This window comes from Erythrolamprus reginae, chromosome 4 (assembly GCF_031021105.1).
Source record: "Erythrolamprus reginae isolate rEryReg1 chromosome 4, rEryReg1.hap1, whole genome shotgun sequence".
Taxonomy (NCBI): domain Eukaryota; kingdom Metazoa; phylum Chordata; class Lepidosauria; order Squamata; family Dipsadidae; genus Erythrolamprus; species Erythrolamprus reginae.
The window spans coordinates 93,493,942-93,514,552 of record NC_091953.1 but is presented as its reverse complement, the minus strand read 5'-3'; the positions used below and the strand labels follow the sequence as shown (position 1 = coordinate 93,514,552).

Sequence of the window (20,611 nt, the reverse complement as noted above, 5' to 3'; positions counted from 1 at the left end):
TATTCAGATGCTGTTTTATTAATAAATATTGAGCAATGTTTGCAAATGTTAATCAAAATTTGTGGACTAAATATAAATGAAGACAATAAAAGTAATTATTATAAATAAAATCTCTGAACTAAGTATTACTGTACAGGAAAGCACATGCTGAGGGTGTAATGTATAAAATATGAAAATGACCAACATCCTAGCTAAAAAAAATCTAAATCTACATCTACGGTTTAGCAAAAGTGCAGCTTTTGGACATTAATATGAAATAATAAACAGCATTGATTATTGCTGACTGTTTCAGCAGGTTATGGCACTAAAAGAAATAAAAATGACGAAGCATGCAAATCCAACTTTCAGTTACCTCAGTAAAAAAGCTGATTTCAATCATTGGAAGTAATTTCAACCTACTCTGCACGTTATCTCACTTTAGGTGCAGTCTTTAGTTCAGGCCACCATACAGTATGGGTCGCAAAATTGCCCCATCATGCCATCATATGACGTATCACATGGGTTTTTTTGGTGGAGCTGGGGTGGGCCTGACGCATCTGGCCTGCGGGCCGCCAGAAGTATTAAAATTGAGTCAAATGGTTCAATGTTCCTCACATCCTTTGCAATGTATTTTTTCTTCTGTCCCTGAAAGGGTAGAAAGTATGCTGATACAGAAACATCTTACTTTAATATTCCCCACAATTTAACCTTTGCTACATCTCTGACTGAATGGTCCACTGAGTTGAAGATTCCTTCCCTGGCATAGAGTGTCCTCACACTGCGCATCGTCTGTTCACCAATCACATTCCAGAATGTGGGGCAGAGTAATGTACAAATATTCAGTTGCTGTGTGTCCTATTTAGTATTAGTCACTCACTAAATTAGCAGTCCAACTTGTAAAAAGCATTACATGATTTCCAAGCCCCAGGAGAAGGGTCAAGTGAAAAGAGCCACAGAAGGCATTCTCTGGAAATCGGTAGAGTACTTCTGTGTCTTGCTTTAGCTCTTGCCAGAAATTGAGGTCTGAATAGCAGTTATTTCTTCCAGTGAACGTTAGGGAAGATGAGTACAATCCCCAACTGGATCAAAGCTAAAAAGACAAGATTTTGTCTTTTTTAAAAAGTATTGGAGAGGAATCTCTGAATGCCACTTCTAAGTATGTGCTTTGGGAAATAACCCAGGATTTCTGAATTTATATGCCTGGATTTGCACTGTCTATCAATGGTCATTCAAATTTTGAATGCAACCAATGTAATGATCAATCTTATGCTTGTCATAGAGGAAAGAAGAGTATTTCTTAATGCGTCTTAGCTGCGCATATGATATCTCTGCATTCAGGTAGCGGTTGGGAAGCCATGGTTTAAATTAATTCTTACATTGAATGAGGAATTAGATTTCCAGATCTGATTCTATTAATATTTTTAAGAATTCATAAAATTATTAGTAAAATTATCTTCTAAAAAGGTCTATGAACAATTAGAAAGAAACAGAACAGAACACAAAGAGTTTTTAACTCATTGGTGTTATTAACAAGAGTGATTCTTGTTAACACCAGAGCATTCATGAAAACGATGTTCATTTTTTAAAAATTTATGCTTAGCTAAGAGTTCCCCCTACTGGATAAAACTGTACATTCCTGATGCAACTACAGTGATACCTCGTCTTACGAACCCCTCGTCATATGAACTTTTTGAGATATGAACCTGGGGTTTAAGATTTTTTTGCCTCTTCTTCCAAACTATTTTCACCTTATGAACCTGCCGCCACCGCTGGGATGCCCCGCCTCCGGACTTCTGTTGCCAGGCGAAGGCTCCCCTTGTTGGGAAACCCCACCTCTGGACCTTCCGTTGCCAGCAAAGTGCCTGTTTTTGCGCTGCTGGAATTCCCCTTAGGCTCCCCTCCATGGGAAACCCCACCTCCGGACTTCCGTTGTCAGCGAAACGCCTGTTTTTGCGATGCTGGGATTTCCCTGCTGGGCTTCCCCTGCAGCATCGCAAAAACGCGGAAGTCCGGAGGTGGGGTTTCTCATGGAGGGGAGCCTTGGGTATCCCAGCAGCGCAACAACGGGTGCTTCGGCTGGCAAAAGGGGTGAATTTTGGGCTTGCACACATTAATCACTTTTCCATTGATTCCTGTGGGAAACATTTTTTCGTCTTACAAACTTTTCACCTTACGAACCTTGTCCTGGAACCAATTAAGTTTGTAAGACAAGGTATCACTGTACCTATAAACAGTCTTTCTGAGATTCTTTACTCCTAAGACCAGAGTAGTTTCCCAGGTTATTTTATAAATGACATAAGCATGTAAAAGAGATCTGTGGGTGTCATAAAAAGCTCCTTTCCTAAATCAATAATAATTACAAAAAGAATTGTTCTTTATATTCATGTTCTATTCCTTGTTTGTTTGGTCTGTTCCTTGTTAAATTGAAAAAAAGGACTGGTATTGAAGAAAAGTTGCTACCCAAGTTCCCTTTTCTTCTGAGAAATCACACCTCTGCCCTTGATGGATATTCAATTTTTATCATTAAGAATAAAATAAAATGGAATTTATTAATGAAAAAGTGATTTTTCTGATCACTGTGTTTTTGCTTTGAAAATAAGTTTTGTGTAAACATTTTCTGTAGTTAAACTGGAAAGGTAAATAATATACAGTATACTTCTTTCTTGTATAAAACAGTGCTTTTTTTAAATCTCCAGGCATGCTATGGCATCCTAAAGGTTCCTGAGGGGAGTTGGCTTTGCCGTACCTGTGTTTTAGGTATACATCCTCAGTGTCTCTTGTGTCCAAAGAGGGGTGGAGCTATGAAAGCCACAAGAACGGGTACTAAGTGGGCACATGTGAGTTGCGCTCTCTGGATTCCAGAGGTATGCTTATATTAATTAAGACTGGAGTATAAAACTAATCTATTTTGCTTGTGATTGAAATCTAATTTGCATGAAAGCGACCTCCCATTTATCTTTTTTTGAGTAATTCTTCCATTAGAGATTTGAAGGCTTTCTTCTTTGTAGTGTGACAATTTTGTTATCTTGAAAAAAGACCAATTTGTCTCCATTGTAATTTTAGGAGCTTTTTTTTTTAGTTTTCAAGCTTTTTCTTCTACCTTAATACAGCCCTTAATAAAACCAATATCTTGGTTTTTGCATTTGATTGGACTTAGAGGAAATATGGGACATTTTCCTCTTTCTTCATCATTTTATAACTAATTCAGGGTGCTGTCTTTGATTCATAGCCATACTCCCTTTGTCAGTTAGAGGGTTGCCCTTCTTAGACATCTTTTTTATTATTAATCTGCCCAATTAGTTAAAAGTAATTGACAGACATCAGCAAAAAACCTGAGTCAGGGTGAGTTCAGTTGGTTCATGTTGGGGTCTGTTAGCCACACTCATCCAACCTAGTCTTTGTTGAACATATGTCAAAACCTCAACTTCCTTTATAAACCAGTGGTGCACCTAGTGAGCCATACTGATGAAAATTTGCAGCACAGATCATATCATGATACAAATCCCATCCTTGGATACTTTGATGCTAGTATGGCAATTGTGCTATTTGTATCATGGTTATCATTCTATCAGTTCTATAATATTTATTAATAACTTCTATTCAGAGCAAAAAATCTATAGTATTTTTTTATATTTTTACTGTATTAGCTATCCTGACAACCTTGTCAGAAATTTAATTAGTTTCATTTTAACATATTAGCATTGCTACTGTGGCTTAAATGTTTTCTTTGTTTTACGAAATGCTAAAGTAGAAAAAGAAAGTAGTTTTGGATGTGTTGCATTCTAGGTAAGCATTGCTTGTCCAGAAAGGATGGAACCGATTACAAAAGTGTCCCACATTCCCCCAAGTAGATGGGCTTTAGTTTGCAGTTTATGCAAAGTGAAAACTGGTGCTTGTATCCAGGTATGTACTAATTTCTATGTTGTAGTCTTTGAACTTAAAAGAATTGAAATGGTTCACTAGCCAGGCATATTTCATTCTGATTGGTATCAAATATCTTCCTCAAAATATGAGGAAACAATACAAGTTTAGCAGCCGCTTTGTTTCCTGGTAAGCAGCTTCTAGAAATCTTTGGTTTTCAGATAAAGAAAGTGGACATTCAAGATCGTTAGGGTATACTGTTGGCACATGGTTTTTTCTTGAACTTGTGGAAAACATGTAACTTCTTGAAGGAGCTTAAAAGTTCTTTAATTTTTTTTAAAATTGAATTTTAAAAACAAAACAAAGACATTGAATTTAATATGAACTTGTATTTACATTTCTATTTCTTCAGTTTCCCCCTTTTTAACAATTATTCTAATTCCTTTTTTTCCTTCTATCCAGTTACAGTTTCCCCCATATGATGTAATGTTCTTTTTATTGTTTGTTCTGTAATTCTAATGTAAGTTTACTCAGTTTTGCACAGTCTAGTATTTTCCTAATCACTGTATCATCAATTGGTATGTTTTCTTTTTTCCAATTTTGTGCAAAAACCAATCTTGCTGCTGTTAATATGTGTGTTATTAAGTAGTAATTTGCCTTTTTGTGTTGTCCTCTGCTCTGATAATTTCTAAAATATATGTTTCGGGTTTTAATTCTATTTCATAATTTAGGATTTCTTTTAGCCAATTTTGAATCATAAGCTAAGGAGTTTAAAAGTTCTGTTCAAATTTTGAATTGTTACTGTGTGTGTAGTGGTGAATTGTTTAGAGTGATCTATTTTTGAGGAGGATGAATTAGGAGGAATTCTAGAAGTGGTCAAAGGCTTTGGTGGTGAGGGGGGAGAGATATAAGTGCATAGCTGGAAGCAGGGTTTCTTGAGTTTTTCCCTGTAATACAGGGAATTGGCCATTATGATTTTGGGAGCTTTATTAAGGGGATTTTCCGTGTCTGTTGATGCTTGGTTTGTTTTCATTCAACAGTGCTCTGTGAAGAGTTGTATCACTGCCTTTCATGTCACATGTGCCTTTGAGCATAGCTTAGAAATGAAAACAATCCTGGATGATGGTGATGAAGTCAAGTTCAAGTCATATTGTCTAAAGCATAGCAAAACCAAGCAAAGTTTGATGCCTGATGCAGAGAACCTCAAGAGCACAGTAGACCAGAAGCAATCTGAGCGTGAGAAAATCAGTTTGCGTGCTCAGAAACTTCAGGAACTGGAGGAGGAGTTCTACTCACTTGTGAGAATAGATGATGTTGCGGCAGAACTTGGGCTTCCTAAGCTCACTGTGGACTTGACCTTTAATTACTGGAAATTAAAAAGGAAGAGTAACTTTAATAAACCATTATTTCCTCCCAAGGAGGATGAAGAAAATGGCTTGGTTCAGCCAAAAGAAGATAGTATTCATACTCGAATGAGAATGTTTATGCATTTAAGACAGGATTTAGAGAGGGTAAGTAATTGATGCGGTTATAAATGAAGCTGTTGGAATAAGAAAAAAAAAATCTGTACTAGAGAATGAGGGCTAGAGTAATACATGGAAGACACCACATCATTGATGAGGTTTTTACAGACTTCCTTTTTTACTCTGGTTTTAGAAACTAATTCCAATAAACAGGAAAGGGACTAATCTGGTTCTCAGACATGATGGCCACTGATAATATTTTCATTGGGGACATTTAAATTATCCAAAAGAATGATTTGTGAATGGATAGTAAAATAGTGAATGGATAGTAAAAAAGTATAAAGGGGAATTTTTTGAAAAATTGGAGTATTTTAAAGGGATCATAAAGGAAGTGCTCAGATGAACATAAAATTATACAACATTAACTGCAAGATAAACTGCAAAGATTATAAATGAAAGTTATCTTCCTGAGATCTGTATACAAAGGACACAGATGTGCTTTAAGCCAAGATAATTCAATGCAATTTGAATCTTTAGATTTAATTTTTGTAAATAATTTTAAATATATGGTTATAATTATTATTAGGAATAATATTTGGAATGTATTATTAATTATTTTGTAAAATATTTTGCAAGCTTTTTCAGGTGCTTGATTTTGTATTTTCTGTAGGTAAGGAATCTTTGCTACATGGTAAGCAGAAGAGAAAAAATAAAACTTTCTCATAGCAAAGCACATGAACAGGTCTTCAATTTACAAGTCCAACTTATTAATCAGGAAATTGCTGCAGGTAATGAATGCATAACATACTTATTTTCTATACGTTTATATCTCTCTGAACCTTTAAAACCTTATTTTCAGTGGATAGTAATCTTAACATTCTTTTTTATGAAAATAGGTTATATAATACAGTGGTACCTCTACTTACAAACTTAATTCATTCCGTGACCAGGTTCTTAAATAGAAAAGTTTGTAAGAAGAAGCAATTTCCCCCCAAGTAATCAATGTAAAAGCAAATAATGTGTGCGGTTGGGGAAACCACAGGGAGGGTGGAGGCTCTGTTTCCTCCCAGAAGATTCCTAGAGAGGCCCCATGGAGGCTTCTTCCTGCCTTTTCTGGCTCTGTTTCCTCTCAGGAGATTCCTAGAGAGGCCCCACAGAGGCTCCTCACCACCTTTCCCAGCCCTGTTTCTGCACAGGAGATTCCTAGAGAGGCTCCACAGAGGTATCTCCATGCCTTTTCCGGTTAGAGTTTTAGAGGCTCAGGTTTGTAAGTGGAAAATGATTCTTGAGAAGAGCCAAAAAAATCTTGAACACCCAGTTCTTATCGAGAAAAGTTCGTAAGTAAAGGCGTTCTTAGGTAGAGGTACCACTGTACTTCTATGCTATAGTTCAATTTATGTAATTGTAATACATTCACTGTGCAAATAACTCTGGATAATTAGCATATACTAGAATGTGGGAATAGACATCTGGTGAAGCTTGCATTGCTTCAGAGAGAATCTGTATAGAATTCCATATCTGGATATAGAATCATCCCTCTTCTCTGAATCTCACCTTGTTCCACTGTTTTTCCCTGGCTTGGCCCTAATTTCTTCAAAGCCTATCTAAATCTATATTCTCCTTTTGCAAAATTACTCCCAAAATCATTGTATTATACTGACTTTGGTACTCATGTTGGCATTTTTAGCCTTTTAGCTTTTAAACTAGAACTTAACAGCAAGAAAGCAGTTGACTGTTACCTTTGGATTTTTCTTTTGTAAATAATGCAAGGCTCAAGTAAAGACAGTGGGAAAGTGAAAGTTAAAAAAAGAAAAAGCCACACAAGAATGTTGTCCTGGCAGTTGTAGTAGTTAATAATCAGACAAGGCTTGGTAGTCTGTGAGCTCCCTAACAACTCCTAGCACTACTACACCATCAGGTTCAGACAGTACAGTGGTACCTCGACATACGAGTTTAATTCATGCCAGAGCCAAGCTCGTATGTCAATCAATTCATATCTCGAACGAATGCATTTAGATTTTGCTTTTCGCGCCGAGATAACTGGAAAAAATGGAATTCTTGCGCCACCTAGTGGACGCTCGGCTTGTATCCCGAATTTGAGCTCGGGTGTCAAACAGAAATTTTGCTCGCATCTGAGCTCGTAACTTGGAATACTCGCATGTGGAGCAGCTCATATCTAGAGGTACTACTGTATAATAATTTGGTTTTGTTAGATTGTACCAGTGGTGGGCAGCAGCCGGTGCAGTCTAGTGCTCCATTCCGGTAGAAAATTCCAGGATGCGCACACAGCTGCATGTTCTGCATGTGCGCCCCTGTGCGAGATTTGGCTTCTATGCATATGCAGTAACCAAAATCTTGTGTGAGGATGCTCGCACAAGCGAGATATCAGCAAAAGTTGCTGAAATCTCACTCACATGTGTGTTCTTGCACAAGATTTCACTTTCTGCACATGTGGAGAAGCCAAATCTTGTGCTGACAGGTGCAGGCATACCCGATGGAAACATGTGGCCCGCAATGGTCTTGGGGGGGTGTACCAATAGCGCTGAAAACGAGCGGCCCTTTGGATTGTACAGTATAATTTTTCTCATTTAAAAATATGCAGTCCAGACACCAACAGACATCTACATTCAATTGTACAAGCAATACATAAGTATTTGGGGGGTTTTAATAACATTTTTTTGTTATGGATTACATTTGTATTTTTAAACAGCTTTAATATCTGCAAACAAACAGTATTTGGAGAGCAAAAAGACCTTGATCAGATCACTCCTTGATATCCCTGATGCTCTCTTACACTTTCCATACTGAGTGACTGGACCCATTCAAGCAGTCTGCTCTTGGGGACTGAGGAATCCAAATGGGTCCCAGAAGGAACTGTGGGATCTCCTTAAGAATTTGCTGTGCAATGCTGCCAAAGCTTTAGTAATGCTAAAGTCCTCCGAGTCCTCGGAGAGGGCTCGGAGAGGGGTGGCATACAAATCCAATTAAATATAAATAAATAAATTAAATAAATGAAATAATGGCTTGGAACCATAAGTCCATTGAGAGTCTGGACAAGATTGCTCCTATGTGACCATTCTCAACCATTGCATTCATCATTTCCTATTGTTCATGGAGGAACTGAGTGTTCTGCAATAGGTTAAGAGATGCCTAGAATGCCACTGGAGAAAAATGAATGATGACTCCAGCTGGACATGGCTTAGAGAACTATTAAGTCATATCTCGTAAAAATGGCAAAACAACACTAGTTCTCTACTCTTATTGTTTCTACGGTGTTGCCCATTGGCCCTGTCTCAGATCACCCAAACCCATCTAGACCAGTGGGTTTGAATTATCATCTTTAGGCCATGTTGGTGTGCAGCAATGTATGGTTGGTGAAAGCCTCCAGAATGGTGACCAGCAGGTAGATTCATTCAGTGATAAATTTCTCACTGCAGGAAGGAACATTCCTGGGATCTTTTAAGGAAGCCTTTTATTTGTTTTCTCCTTAAAAAAAATATCATTAAACTCCAATTAACTGGAAAACTTTCTTCCAATTTCCCATCTTCCCTTTTTAGAGAAGATGGTAATAGAGGAGGTTGATAGGTGGTTTCACAGGGTCCTGGATGAAACAGATTTTCTGGACCCTTTTAAAACAGGCCTGGCTCTGGAACAAAGACAGATTTGGTTGCCCTTATGGACAATCTCTGGTGTGAGCAAGATGGGGTAGTGCAACCATTCTTGTTGTCCTTGACATCTCACTGGCTTTTAATACAATCTACCATGGTCTCCTTTTGGACCGGCTATGCAAGTTTGGACTACTCCAATGCATTTTGTATGGGATTACTCTTAAAATCCAATCTGAACCTTTAGCTGGTTCAGTGTGGCAGGCTTTGGGGCCCTTAGAATGCCCATTTTACATCTCTGTTCTGTGAATTTCATTGTCTGGTTCTGGATGCAGTTCAAGGTTATGACTTTTAAAAAGCCCTTAATGGCATAGGTCCAGGCTACCTGAGATACCGTCTCATCCCACTAAACAAGCCTGCCCCATATGTGCTGGCAGAGGGCCTACTGTAGATCCCATTAGTCAAAGAACTCTTGACTATTGGGATCCAATAGAACATAGTATCCACCATTTGGAACTCCATATTGTCTAAGGTGTCTCTACCCCCCTGTCCTTCCACAAAAGCCTGAAGACTTCGCTCTGCTGGTTGGCTTAGGAACACAATTGGGAGTGGGGGGTTACTATATTGGAGATGGCTACCAGATTGGTTGCAGATCCCTCCCCTCCGTGCTTGCTTCCTCACCTGCCCATCTTTTATTTTCATATCATATGTTCTCATTGTTCTCTTTTTCATTGTATTGTTCCATTACTTTGCCACTGTTATGTTGGCACTTTTAATTTCTCTATTTTTATTGTTGTAAGCCACCCAGAGTAGCCCCACAGGAAGATCGGTAGCAAATAAATTTAACAAATAAAAAAAGAAATGGGGAATATTCAAAAAATGCAATTTACCTTATAAATATGTGCTGTTGCTACTGTTTATGTAACAGTTTTATAAAGATACATTGTACATATTTTCATGATAAAAGTTGAGTCTTAAATATCTCTCTTATCTCTTTCAGGTCATTCCCTGACAAATGCACTAGACAATACATTGTTCTACCCTCCTCCTCGAATCACTTTAAAATTAAAAATGCCAAAATCATTGGGAGATTGCAAAAGCAACTTAAAAACTGGTACCAAAACATTTTCTCCTGATAATAGTGCCATGATTTATAATAAAAGAGGTATTTCACTATCCAAGGAAACGTTTATTTCAAATATGAAGTCCTACTCAAGATTTCAGCATGAAAACAGAAGCAACGGCTTACTGGAAAGCATTACAAAATCTAGAATTGTAGCAAAGGAATCTGGGTCTGAGAACTTATCAGAACTTTTCCATCCTGGACAATCATATGGCAAACCCTTGGCGCTTCAAGCTGCATTGCATGGACAGTCTTCTGTTGGGAATGGGAAAATTCAACACAATTCTAAATTAGAAAAATCTAATGGCTTAATGAGCAGAGTTGGAGATATCACTCAGCGAAACAGCTCCAGCCAAACAACATATGAACAACAGTCAGTACTCTCTGCCCACCAGGCTAGCCAGAGTACCTTCAGAAAATCCACAATGGAACACTTTAGCAGGTCCTTCAAAGAAGCAACCAACAGTTTGGTGAGGACTACTGAAGATCTCAGGTGTGAAAAACCCTCAAGAAGGCTTTCGGTGAGAGAGCGTCCATGGGGCAAGCAGACTTTTGAATATCAAATGGGGACTGCCCCCTATCAAGACAATGATGGGTATTGCCCTGATCTGGAACTCAGTGATTCTGAAGCAGAGAGTGAAGAGAATAAAGGACAGATCAGATTGAGGAAAAGCAGCTTAGGCAGAGAAAGCCCGAATAAAGACTTCAGTAGAGATTGTCAAAATAGAAAGAAAAGAAACTTGATTTCTCATAGTTCAGTGCAAAGGTGATAGAACTCCATGAAAATGAAAGCAGCTCAGCTTTGTGGGTATTTAAGAGTAATGATTATAAACCTTGGGAAATCTCCAGGTTAGAGTGCAGGGTCTACAAGCAAGTGACAATGTTTCTCTAAACTCTTGCTCTTTTGAGGAGATTGCTCCCTCCCCTGCCCCCACCATTGTTTTTTTTGGGGGGGGGGAGGGAGACTCAAAAAGCTCTTTTATCTACAAATCTACAATCGTAGACAATCTACAAAATGACTAGATAATTCTTGTTGCAGCTGTAATAGATTCTCATTTCATGACAACACTTCAAGCTTAGCTTTTGGAAGAATTTTCACATTTGAAATAATGTCTGCTAAAGTGTTTTCCTGAATTGAGTCATGTGACTACTAGAAAAAAAATCATGTTCTCAGTCAATATTAGAACAAATTATATGAGCCTAACTCCCTAGGAGTAGGACTGATTTTAACTCTGCGGGACTTACTTTCAAATAAACATTATATATGATCAGAATATATTATATATCCTCTTAATCTATTGAGGAAGGTTTATAAACTCCACAGTTAATGCTGCCAAACACACACTGACCTCTAGATTTTTCCCAGTAGTAAACGTCTGTTCCTTTTCACTATTATAAATTGCTATATTCTGTAAATACCTTTTAACTTCTAGTATTTTTAAATTGTTTTTAATCCCTTTGTACATAGTAACTTGTTGTTCATTGCACCTGTAAAATAGGTTATGCAGCCAGCCAATAAAAATGGCTGGTCTGTGGATAATGTTTAAAACTAGAAGTACTTAATTTCTTTAACATATTCAGGCAATCACTGGTGATGCCAAATTTTCCCATATATTCTTAAAACTTGATCCCCTTCCCAACATGTTAGTATTTTTTGTAAGCTAACAAATATGTTCAGATTTCTGAGCCAAAATGTTTAAAATCAGTTTATGCAAAGGTCTGTGTACATTGAATTCTAGATTTAAATAAATCAAAAATCAAAGTATTTTTGATTCCCAAACATCTTCATAACTACTTTTATTTATTTTTTTAAACCAGCATATTGTAATATTATAAAATGCACACACATAATATCATTACATAATTTAATATTTTGTTCATTGCTGCATACATTGCTGCACACCCAATTTTTAATCAAAATAAAAATCATTTTATTTTTGGAGCAATCACATATTTAGTTTGGTCATGTAATGCCATAATGTGAAACAACAATTGCTGTGCATTTCGAATTCAATAACAACGAATGAGGGCCTTGATGTCCTTGAAAGCCTTAATACTATTCAATTTACTTAGAAAGAATAAATTGACTAATGAAAGTTACATAATAAATTTGGCAGATGTCCTTTTTTGTTTTAGACATATTTAAAATTGCTTTGTCAACTTTTGTATCTATTTTTTGTCTTTTTAAAAAATGTATTTTCTAGGTATCTCCTTTGATGTAAATATGCAATTGTATTTCGTTTTAAGTTTGTTGAGAAAAGGTAGCCATTGTGTTCTGAGCCATTCAGAATGGTGCTAGAAAATTCATTTCTCTACATACTGGTTCTGATTAAATTGGAATATAATTTGTCAGCAGCCAGAGGGAGAAAATATTACAATGAATGACTCATGCATTGAGAAAAAGAAAGAAATGGTGCTTCTACAAGTTACAACTGTTTTGCAAATTTTAGGTTAATGATTTAAAATAAATCTCATCAGGCAATAGTGTTATTCTTTAATATTTTTATATGATTTCCATAGATATATGACCTTTTAACTAATTTCAAGTGTCTGTCTCCAAAATATAATTGATAGTTTTCACAAAGTGTTCAGTAGTTAACTTTGCAGTGTTACCTTTTAATTTGTTTTCTTGTTTTGACACACATGCATACCCAAATCCAGTTTTTTTTTTAAAAAAAATGGACTGTCTTTTTTGGACGTCTTTTTTTTACAATACTTTTTTCATTAAATTATGAAATTGCTAACCTTACCTTTTCCATTGTGATCATTTAGAGGCTGTAATACTTAGGAAGACTGCATTTAGTTAATTCATGAAAGAGTAGTAACATTCCTCCAAAAACAAAAGCACTTGGGCAACCCCAGATGTGTGTAAGTGGCCTTGAGGATCTTAAAGGACTTGCATCTAATCCAGGATAGTCTCCATATAAAGATTTGATAATGTATGACTCTTAATTTTTATAGGACTAAAAATCAAGATTAAATAAATATAAATAAGTTTGTATGAGTTGTAATGAATTCTGTGCATTTGATTAATTTGTTCCTTTATCAAACAAAAGTTCTGAATGAAACATTTTTACAATGTCTTGTCCTAGAAAAGACATTTATTTATTGCATTTATTATATTGATAACAAAAAACGGTGAATATACTGTACTTAATACTCCTTCCTCTTCCTGTTTACTGCATAACAAAGAACCCTGTGAGGTGGGTTGGCTGAGAGAGAGAATGCCTGACTCAGCTGACATTCATACTTAAGATGAGACTAGAATTCACAGTCTCCTGGTTTCTAGTCTGGTGCTTTAACTACTAGACCAAAGGCATGCCATGTTATATAAGACAAGGGAAGTAGGAATGCCTCTTATGGCAGTCTTTGATAACTTTTTTCCAGAAATACATATGCAACCTTTTGCCTAGTTTAGCACAGTACATTTCATTTGCTTGCTTTTACACAATTAGCATTGGAATGTTGGAGCACTTACTACTATTTCTTGCAATTACTGTAGTTTTAAGATCATGGCATTACTGTTAGGAAATGTGTAACTTTTAGGAAATGTGTAACATGCGTTTTTGGCCTAACAAAGGGATCCCCAGACAGCTTCTAAATTTAGAGTAAGTTAAATATTTGATTAAAAATATGAATATATTAAATATAAAGTAGGTCAGTTATAATGGCCTAAGAAACAACTGATTACACACACATACATATATATAAAAAGAATGGAGTGCCATGGGGGTTTATTTTTTCTCTCCAACATATACAGTACATTAAATTGCTGAGAAAGATTATCTTCTGATTTGGTGTCATCCGTACACTGATGATATCCAATTATGTCTTTTAACCCTGGCGAAATTGATTGTAGAGCTATTGTGGAGAGTGGTTTTAGATGGAAAGGAACTATCTGACTTAATCCAAGAGCCAGTGTGTATGGATGTATGCATCACCAAGATCTGGGGTATTCCATCTTTGATCTTGAATGGGATATCATTTGCCTGTTCAAGAGTAGTGTACAATTTGGGGATCTTCCTGGATTTAACACCTGCTTGATGAGCAGGTGGCAATTTTAGCCAGAAAGTCCTTTGTACACGTTGATCTGATGGGCCAGTTGTGCTTTTTCTTAGATTGGGAACTCTTTAGACATTCACGAACTGGTCACCTCACAGCTTTACTGCAAAGAGCCCCACAAAGGATGTTACTGAAGGCCACCTCAAAGCTTCAACTGGTCCAGAATGCAGTGGACAATGATGATGGCCAGGCCTCAGTATGCCATATAACACCTTCATGAGCTGCCCTGGTTTCTAATTTGCTTCTGACTATGATTCAAGGTGCTGATTGCTACCTATAAAACTCTACATGGCATCCGGGCTGATTTATTGAAGGACTCCCTATCTTCCATAGTATCTGCCTGGCTGATTCAAACTGTCAGGGTTGACACAGTCCAGGTTTCTCTCAAAACAATGCAATCTACTGAGATCCCATAAGCACACCCTCTCTGTAGCAATACTCTGGAATTAGGTTACTCCAGATTTGAATAACTCCCACATTGTTGGATGTTTCCGAAGATCCTTGAAAACCTGGCTCTTTGCCTAGGCAAAGAGTCATTTAAACCTCTTCTTTTGTTCTCATTTGGATCTGTTATTTCTGCCATTTTTCTTCCTTTTCATTTTGTGTTGATTTCTTGTTTTTAAATGTTTTTCATAATTTGTAAATCACTCAGTCTTTGCAAGTCAGATATTACTATTATTATTATTATTATTATTATTATTATTATTAGACTGACTTTCATATTTAATGCAACAACAGCAATAACAACAACAATAATAATATATTGTGTAGAGATAGAGGTCATGTGGAGGTTGTGTGTAGCAAACTGCCTACCTCAAGCAGGCCTCTTATACCTACATGATCTCACCCAGTTTACATAGCCAGGATAATGTAGGACACTATCCCTGGCTGGTATGTGATCTCATCTAGGTTGTATCAACAGGATGTTCTTAAGGATTGGCAGGGACAATTCACCAATAAAAATGCTGTTACTTCTACCTTTTGCTGCTTGGAAAACTATAAAAAGCAATAAACACTGCCAAGGCAGTCAGACATCTTAGCATCCTGCAATTATTTGTCTCTAACTCCATCAGTACCGCTCTCCTAAATTTGACAGAAAGAGCAAGTGATACAATTCTAATATAAAACATTCTCCCTTACAGGGGACAGAGGTTTGGTGGTTAAATGTAGCACCTAACAAATTCAGTACAGTAGGCCTATTAGACCATTTAATTCCAACCCCTGCTTGGACTCAGAAGCATTAGAACTTCACATTATCCTAATTTAAACAAAATATGTGAAATAGGTTCTGTTAACATACGTTATATACAACTCAAGAATCTGAATTGGTTTTTAAGATTTATGTATAGCTATGCACATAACTGCGGCATCAAAACAGTCTTTATTTTCAAGAATAAAGTTCAATAGTTGTGTTTTGTTGTAAAAAATCAAATTATTTACCAAATATTAGTTTCAGTTTTTCAGTAGTCATAGTTACATTAAAAACATTGGGTATCTGTATTGCACTATGTGGATGTCATTGGTTTGATTGCAAGACAATACTAATTGGATTTTACTTTCTTTCAAAGGATCCATGGAAAACAGGATTACAATTCTATGGTTCCTGCTTTTTTAAAATACCTGCTTCTTTTTATCCAGCCTTTGTTTTCTATATACTTTCTGAGAAGTAACATTATGTAGCTACCGATGTTCTCAGATGTTCTCTTTTTTTGTAGTTATTAGTATACCAGAATTGTAATAGGCACAATGGAAAGCAACACTTTCAATGCAGCAGTGCATAAATACAGTACTGTATTAACCAACAAATAAGATGGTTACAAATAATTGGAGATACTAGCCTGAAAATTATTAATTTGGGAATGATGATCTAGACCAGTGAGGGTGAACCTTTTCACATGTGTGCATGCACACACTCATGCCCCGTCCCCACATGTGCACTTCCTCTCTGCATGCGCACTTTCCCCACTGCCCTTCCATGCATGTGCACAAACCTCAACGGACTCCTGAAGCCTGGGGACTGCAAAAATGGCCAAACAAAAATGGCCAAACAAGCCAATTGTAGTAGGCACAAATGGTTCGCCCATTGGGCCATTTTTCACCATCCTCAGGCTTGAGAACAAAAACGGCTGAAAAGAAGCCCCAAAATTATTTATTTATTTATTCGATTTTTATGCTGCTCTTCTCCTTAGACTCAGGGCGGCTTACAACATGTTAGCAATAGCACTCTTTAACAGAGCCAGCATATTTCCCCCACAATCCAGGTCTTCATTTTATCCACCTCGGAAAGATGGAAGGCTGAGTCAACCTTGAGCTGGCGATGAGATTTTGAACCGCTGACCTACAGATCTACAGTCACCTTCAGTGGCCTGCAGTACAGCACTCTACCAGCTGCGCCACCCACGCATGTGCGTTGGAGCTGACATAGGGCGACATCCCGTGTGCCCTCCGATATGGCTCTGCGTACCACCTGTGGCACGCCTGCCATAGGTTCGCCATCATGGATCTAGACTGATAATCTTGATATGTGGAAGACAGTGGCAGAAATGCTCACTTTTTCTACTTTGTACCTTAACCAGTGTCTGTCAGTTGGGAAAAGAGCTGTGCTAATAGTCAGGTTTCCTTTCTGCAAGGCTGACCAGAAGCTGCATCAGGCAGTTTTACCCAAGCAGTAAACATTAACAGGGATGTGAGGAGCGCAGACAGTGAAATAGATTCCTCATCAGTTTTTATTAGGAAAGATCTGTCAGTTAAATATTGCATCCTGCAAAGTGAACTGGGGGAAAGGAGAAAAATGCACTAGAGGTTATTTATACTACAGTCATTTTTGAGGCTCTCCTGTAGAGATGCAGTTTATTTTTAAAAGTTGTTACAGGCACAGTGCATAAAATATGAAATATTGGTGATGACATATTATCAATATGTTGGAGATACACATCTATATATCTCTGTCCCAGGTGAAATAAATGTTGGAGTCTCTGAAGGCTATAGGAGTCTGGATGGGGAACAACAGACTTCAACCAAACCCTAATAAGACAGAGTGGCTGTGGGTGAACCCTTCTATACCAAGGAATTCATCATCTTTAGTCTTGGATGGTGGTGTACTGCTCCAGACAGATCAGGTGTGTAACTTGAAGATCCTCTTGGATTCACGGCTCCAAGTGCTGGGGCCAGGGTGCCCTTTGCCCAATTCTGTGTTGTATGCCAATTACATCCTTGCCTGGTCTGGGAGTCTATATCTGGTCACTCATGCCCTATCATCTCCTGATTGGACTACTGCAACGTTTTCTACATGAGGCTGCCTCTTAAAAGTATCTGGATACTTTATATCTTATAAGAGCTGGGGTGGTGCAGCAGGTAGAGTGCTGTACTACAGGCCACTGAAGCTAACTGTAGATCTTTAAGTCAGCGGTTCAAATCTCATCACTGGCTCAAGGTTGACTCCGAGGTGGGTAAAATGAGGACCTGGATTGTGGGGGCAATAGGCTGACTGTTAAAAAGAGCTATTGCTAATATGTTGTAAGCTGCCCTGAGTCTAAGGAGAATGGCAGCATAAAAATCGAATAAATAAATAAAATAAAATAAATCAATAAACTTCTGCTGCAGAATGTGGCTGTATGAGTCATACTAGGCGCCCAAATAAGAGCGCATATAACACCCTTGATCTGTGAACAGTACTGGGTACCAGTTTGCTTCCAAGTCTAAGTCAACATGTTGGCCATCACCTATAAAGCTATCTACAAATCCGCCTTTGTCAAATCTCATCAGCCCATCTGGCTACTTAGGCATGGATCACTTGGCCTTTTGCAAAGGGTCAAAACATGGTGTAGCTTTGCATGGAAAGTACAGAGGAATATGCAACATGGGGCTGGCTACTTCCTTGAGAGTCTCCCTTCCTGTAATAATCTTAACACCATATGGGCATCTTAGTGTTCTGCCCCCTTTTTTATGTTTGTCATTCTTTTTAATTTTGAATTTTTAACCCTAATTTTAATTTTTAATTTCTAATCTTAATTTTTACCCTCGAGGGTGATGGGTCATTTAGGAATATGAAATATAAATAAATAATACATTGTTAATGGAAACAAAAGCAGAACATTTGTAGTTTGTTATGTTTTTCTGGTGATTTTCTATGTTAAATTAGTTTTCTTCTAGCTAACTCAGTTACACATATAGTACATATTGTATCTGTATGTAATAGTTGTGTGATACAGTATTAAATGGTTAGAATGGGCCACTTGATAAAAATATGATCTTTTTGCTAATTCAGATTTCTTTCTGATCATTTGCTCTACTCAAGGAAGCTCATGCTACAGGAAAAAATATATACAGTACTATTAGAATAAAGAAATTGGAAATAGGTGCATAAAGCGGCTATTAGAGTTGTTGTTTTTTAACAACAGGCAATGGTGATCTCTGATTTTAAGCTTAGTAACATTAAATTTTGCATTCTTGAATCATTTCTGACTAATTTTCTAGAAGTGTGTATGGTCCAGATTGTTCTCAAATTCTAACCTTAGAAAGCTTGTATCCAGGGGTGGGCCTGGACAGGGGAGGAACACAGTGGGGTAGCGAAAATGGAGCTCCACCCCAGAGCACCCAATTTTCACTGAAAGATGTTGAAAGAAAATGCATAAGCCACGCCCAAAGTGTGATAGTAAAAAAATTGGTAGCCCGTCACTCGGTGTCCTACAGAGATAAGAATATGTGGCTTTACAGTTACTGCTGTATTACAACTCTCAGGTTATTTTCTCATTGGCCATTTGGCAAAAGTTACTAGAAATTGAAAGTTTAAAGCCAGTAGTAGATTTCTTCAGACCTCAAAGCAGATGGTGATTTGTAAAATATCACAAGGGTGGAAAATCTGCACATTCATCCTGTATCAAGACAGATTAATGTCAAACCTCTTAGCAACTACAGTACTATCAAGTAGTTTGCTACCTGCTTTCCTGTTACAGAAGCACAGATGTCCTAGCCTCATATTACATTAAGTCCATCCCAAGCTACAGGGAACCCAAATAGTTTTATTGATATGCACAATGAACAGATTGCTAATTTTCAAATCATCCTAATCCTAATACCAGGCACCTAGCCATCTCACACTCTTCCATGTAACATGCCTTAGTCTCAAAGTCCAGTTTCACAAATCCAAAATGTCAGTCATTTCAGACAGACAATAAGTGACAGGTAATCTACCAATCCTCACTAATGGTGCAGTAGCATGACAACACATGTATGCCACATTAATTTGCAATATTTAACTCAAGCTTAATGATTTAGGAAAGCTACTCCTTATTTTGCCATCTTGTAAACATGGTACTGGCTTACTTTATATAATTATTACGGTACAAAAATTATTGGGAGTGCTGCAAGTAAAGCAAGTTTGGTCTATCCATACCATGCTTCCTCCAACACCAAGAAAGAAAAAAAAGATTTTGGCTAATTTAGCTTCAGTTTTCCTCTTGGTTTAGAAATCAGCTAAGTGACCCGATTTACCCATAAACTACAATGTAATTGGTTTAAACAGTATGGTTTTAAATAATGGTTTATAGTTTTATTATGCAAACCCAACAATTGAGGAGTGTATTGAATCACAATTGAAGGCATTACTATTACTTAGCATAATGGACCAATCTGGTCAGACAATGAAGGCAAATGGTTGGAATACTTCACTTAAGGGATAGATTTGGTTTCAGCTCAGTGCATTATTTGAACTATGTCAATACACAAATGTAATTTAAGCAAGCAAATTTACTTAAATATATTTGTTTATCCAGTCATACAATCGCAATTTAATCTACTCAGCATTGTAATTATCAATTATGGCAAAGCTGCTTTAAAAAATTGCAGGGTGGTTACCAAATAAAAGTTAAGTAAGCAGCTTAAGGATGCTGTCTTCTTTACCAGCCTGAGTTTTGCCAATCATGGCAAAGAGTATTATGGACATATTTATGCATTTTTGATGAACTGAGATTTTGCTCTAAATGTCAAAAGAGTTTATAGCTCTTCATCTTAACCTTGCTCCTGCTTTCTTGGATTCTCGATCCTTGTCAGCCCAAATATAATATACTGTATAACCATATTATATAGCATAATGTAATTTAAAAGGGGAAAACAATTAAGCATAAGGGTCATTCCGTGTCCAGTGGTCCCCACCTTACCATCTCAGATTTTGATGAAATTTGGCACATAGTTTCTTTATGATATAAAGAAATTATACAGCTGCTAGAAGTTGGCCCAAAATGTCATTTTTGCCGACGCATTTTGCAAACATTATTTGAGGTCTCCTAGAACTCCCAATTTTTAAGTCATTGAACTAAAATTTTGCACAGCATAGTTTTATATAATAAAGAAACTATGTGCCAAATTTCATCAAAATCTGTGATGGTAAGGTCGGGATGATCTTTAAAATTGGTCCATTCACAGGGAATGACTCATAATTAAGGAGTATAATTCATGGGGAAATAAAACAGGTTTTTGCCAAACCGGTATTTTTAATCCTGTGCTAACCTATCAGTTAC

General features: G+C 37.1%; 1 protein-coding gene across 7 annotated transcripts in view; it reads left to right on the top strand.

The window, feature by feature from the left end:
• JADE3 (jade family PHD finger 3) overlaps positions 1–13,046 on the top strand; it is a 56,573-nt gene extending 43,527 nt beyond the window's left edge. For 6 of the 7 annotated variants that reach the window (XM_070750913.1, XM_070750915.1, XM_070750914.1 and 3 more), the window contains 5 exons: positions 2,676–2,843; positions 3,766–3,882; positions 4,881–5,351; positions 5,974–6,091; positions 9,909–13,046. In XM_070750913.1, the coding sequence (XP_070607014.1) occupies positions 2,676–2,843; positions 3,766–3,882; positions 4,881–5,351; positions 5,974–6,091; positions 9,909–10,801 (1,767 nt within the window). In that variant the 3' untranslated portion in view covers positions 10,802–13,046. The remainder of the gene's footprint in view (positions 1–2,675; positions 2,844–3,765; positions 3,883–4,880; positions 5,352–5,973; positions 6,092–9,908) is intronic. The other variant, XM_070750919.1, reaches the window with a different exon arrangement.
• Positions 13,047–20,611: the final 7,565 nt, after the last annotated feature.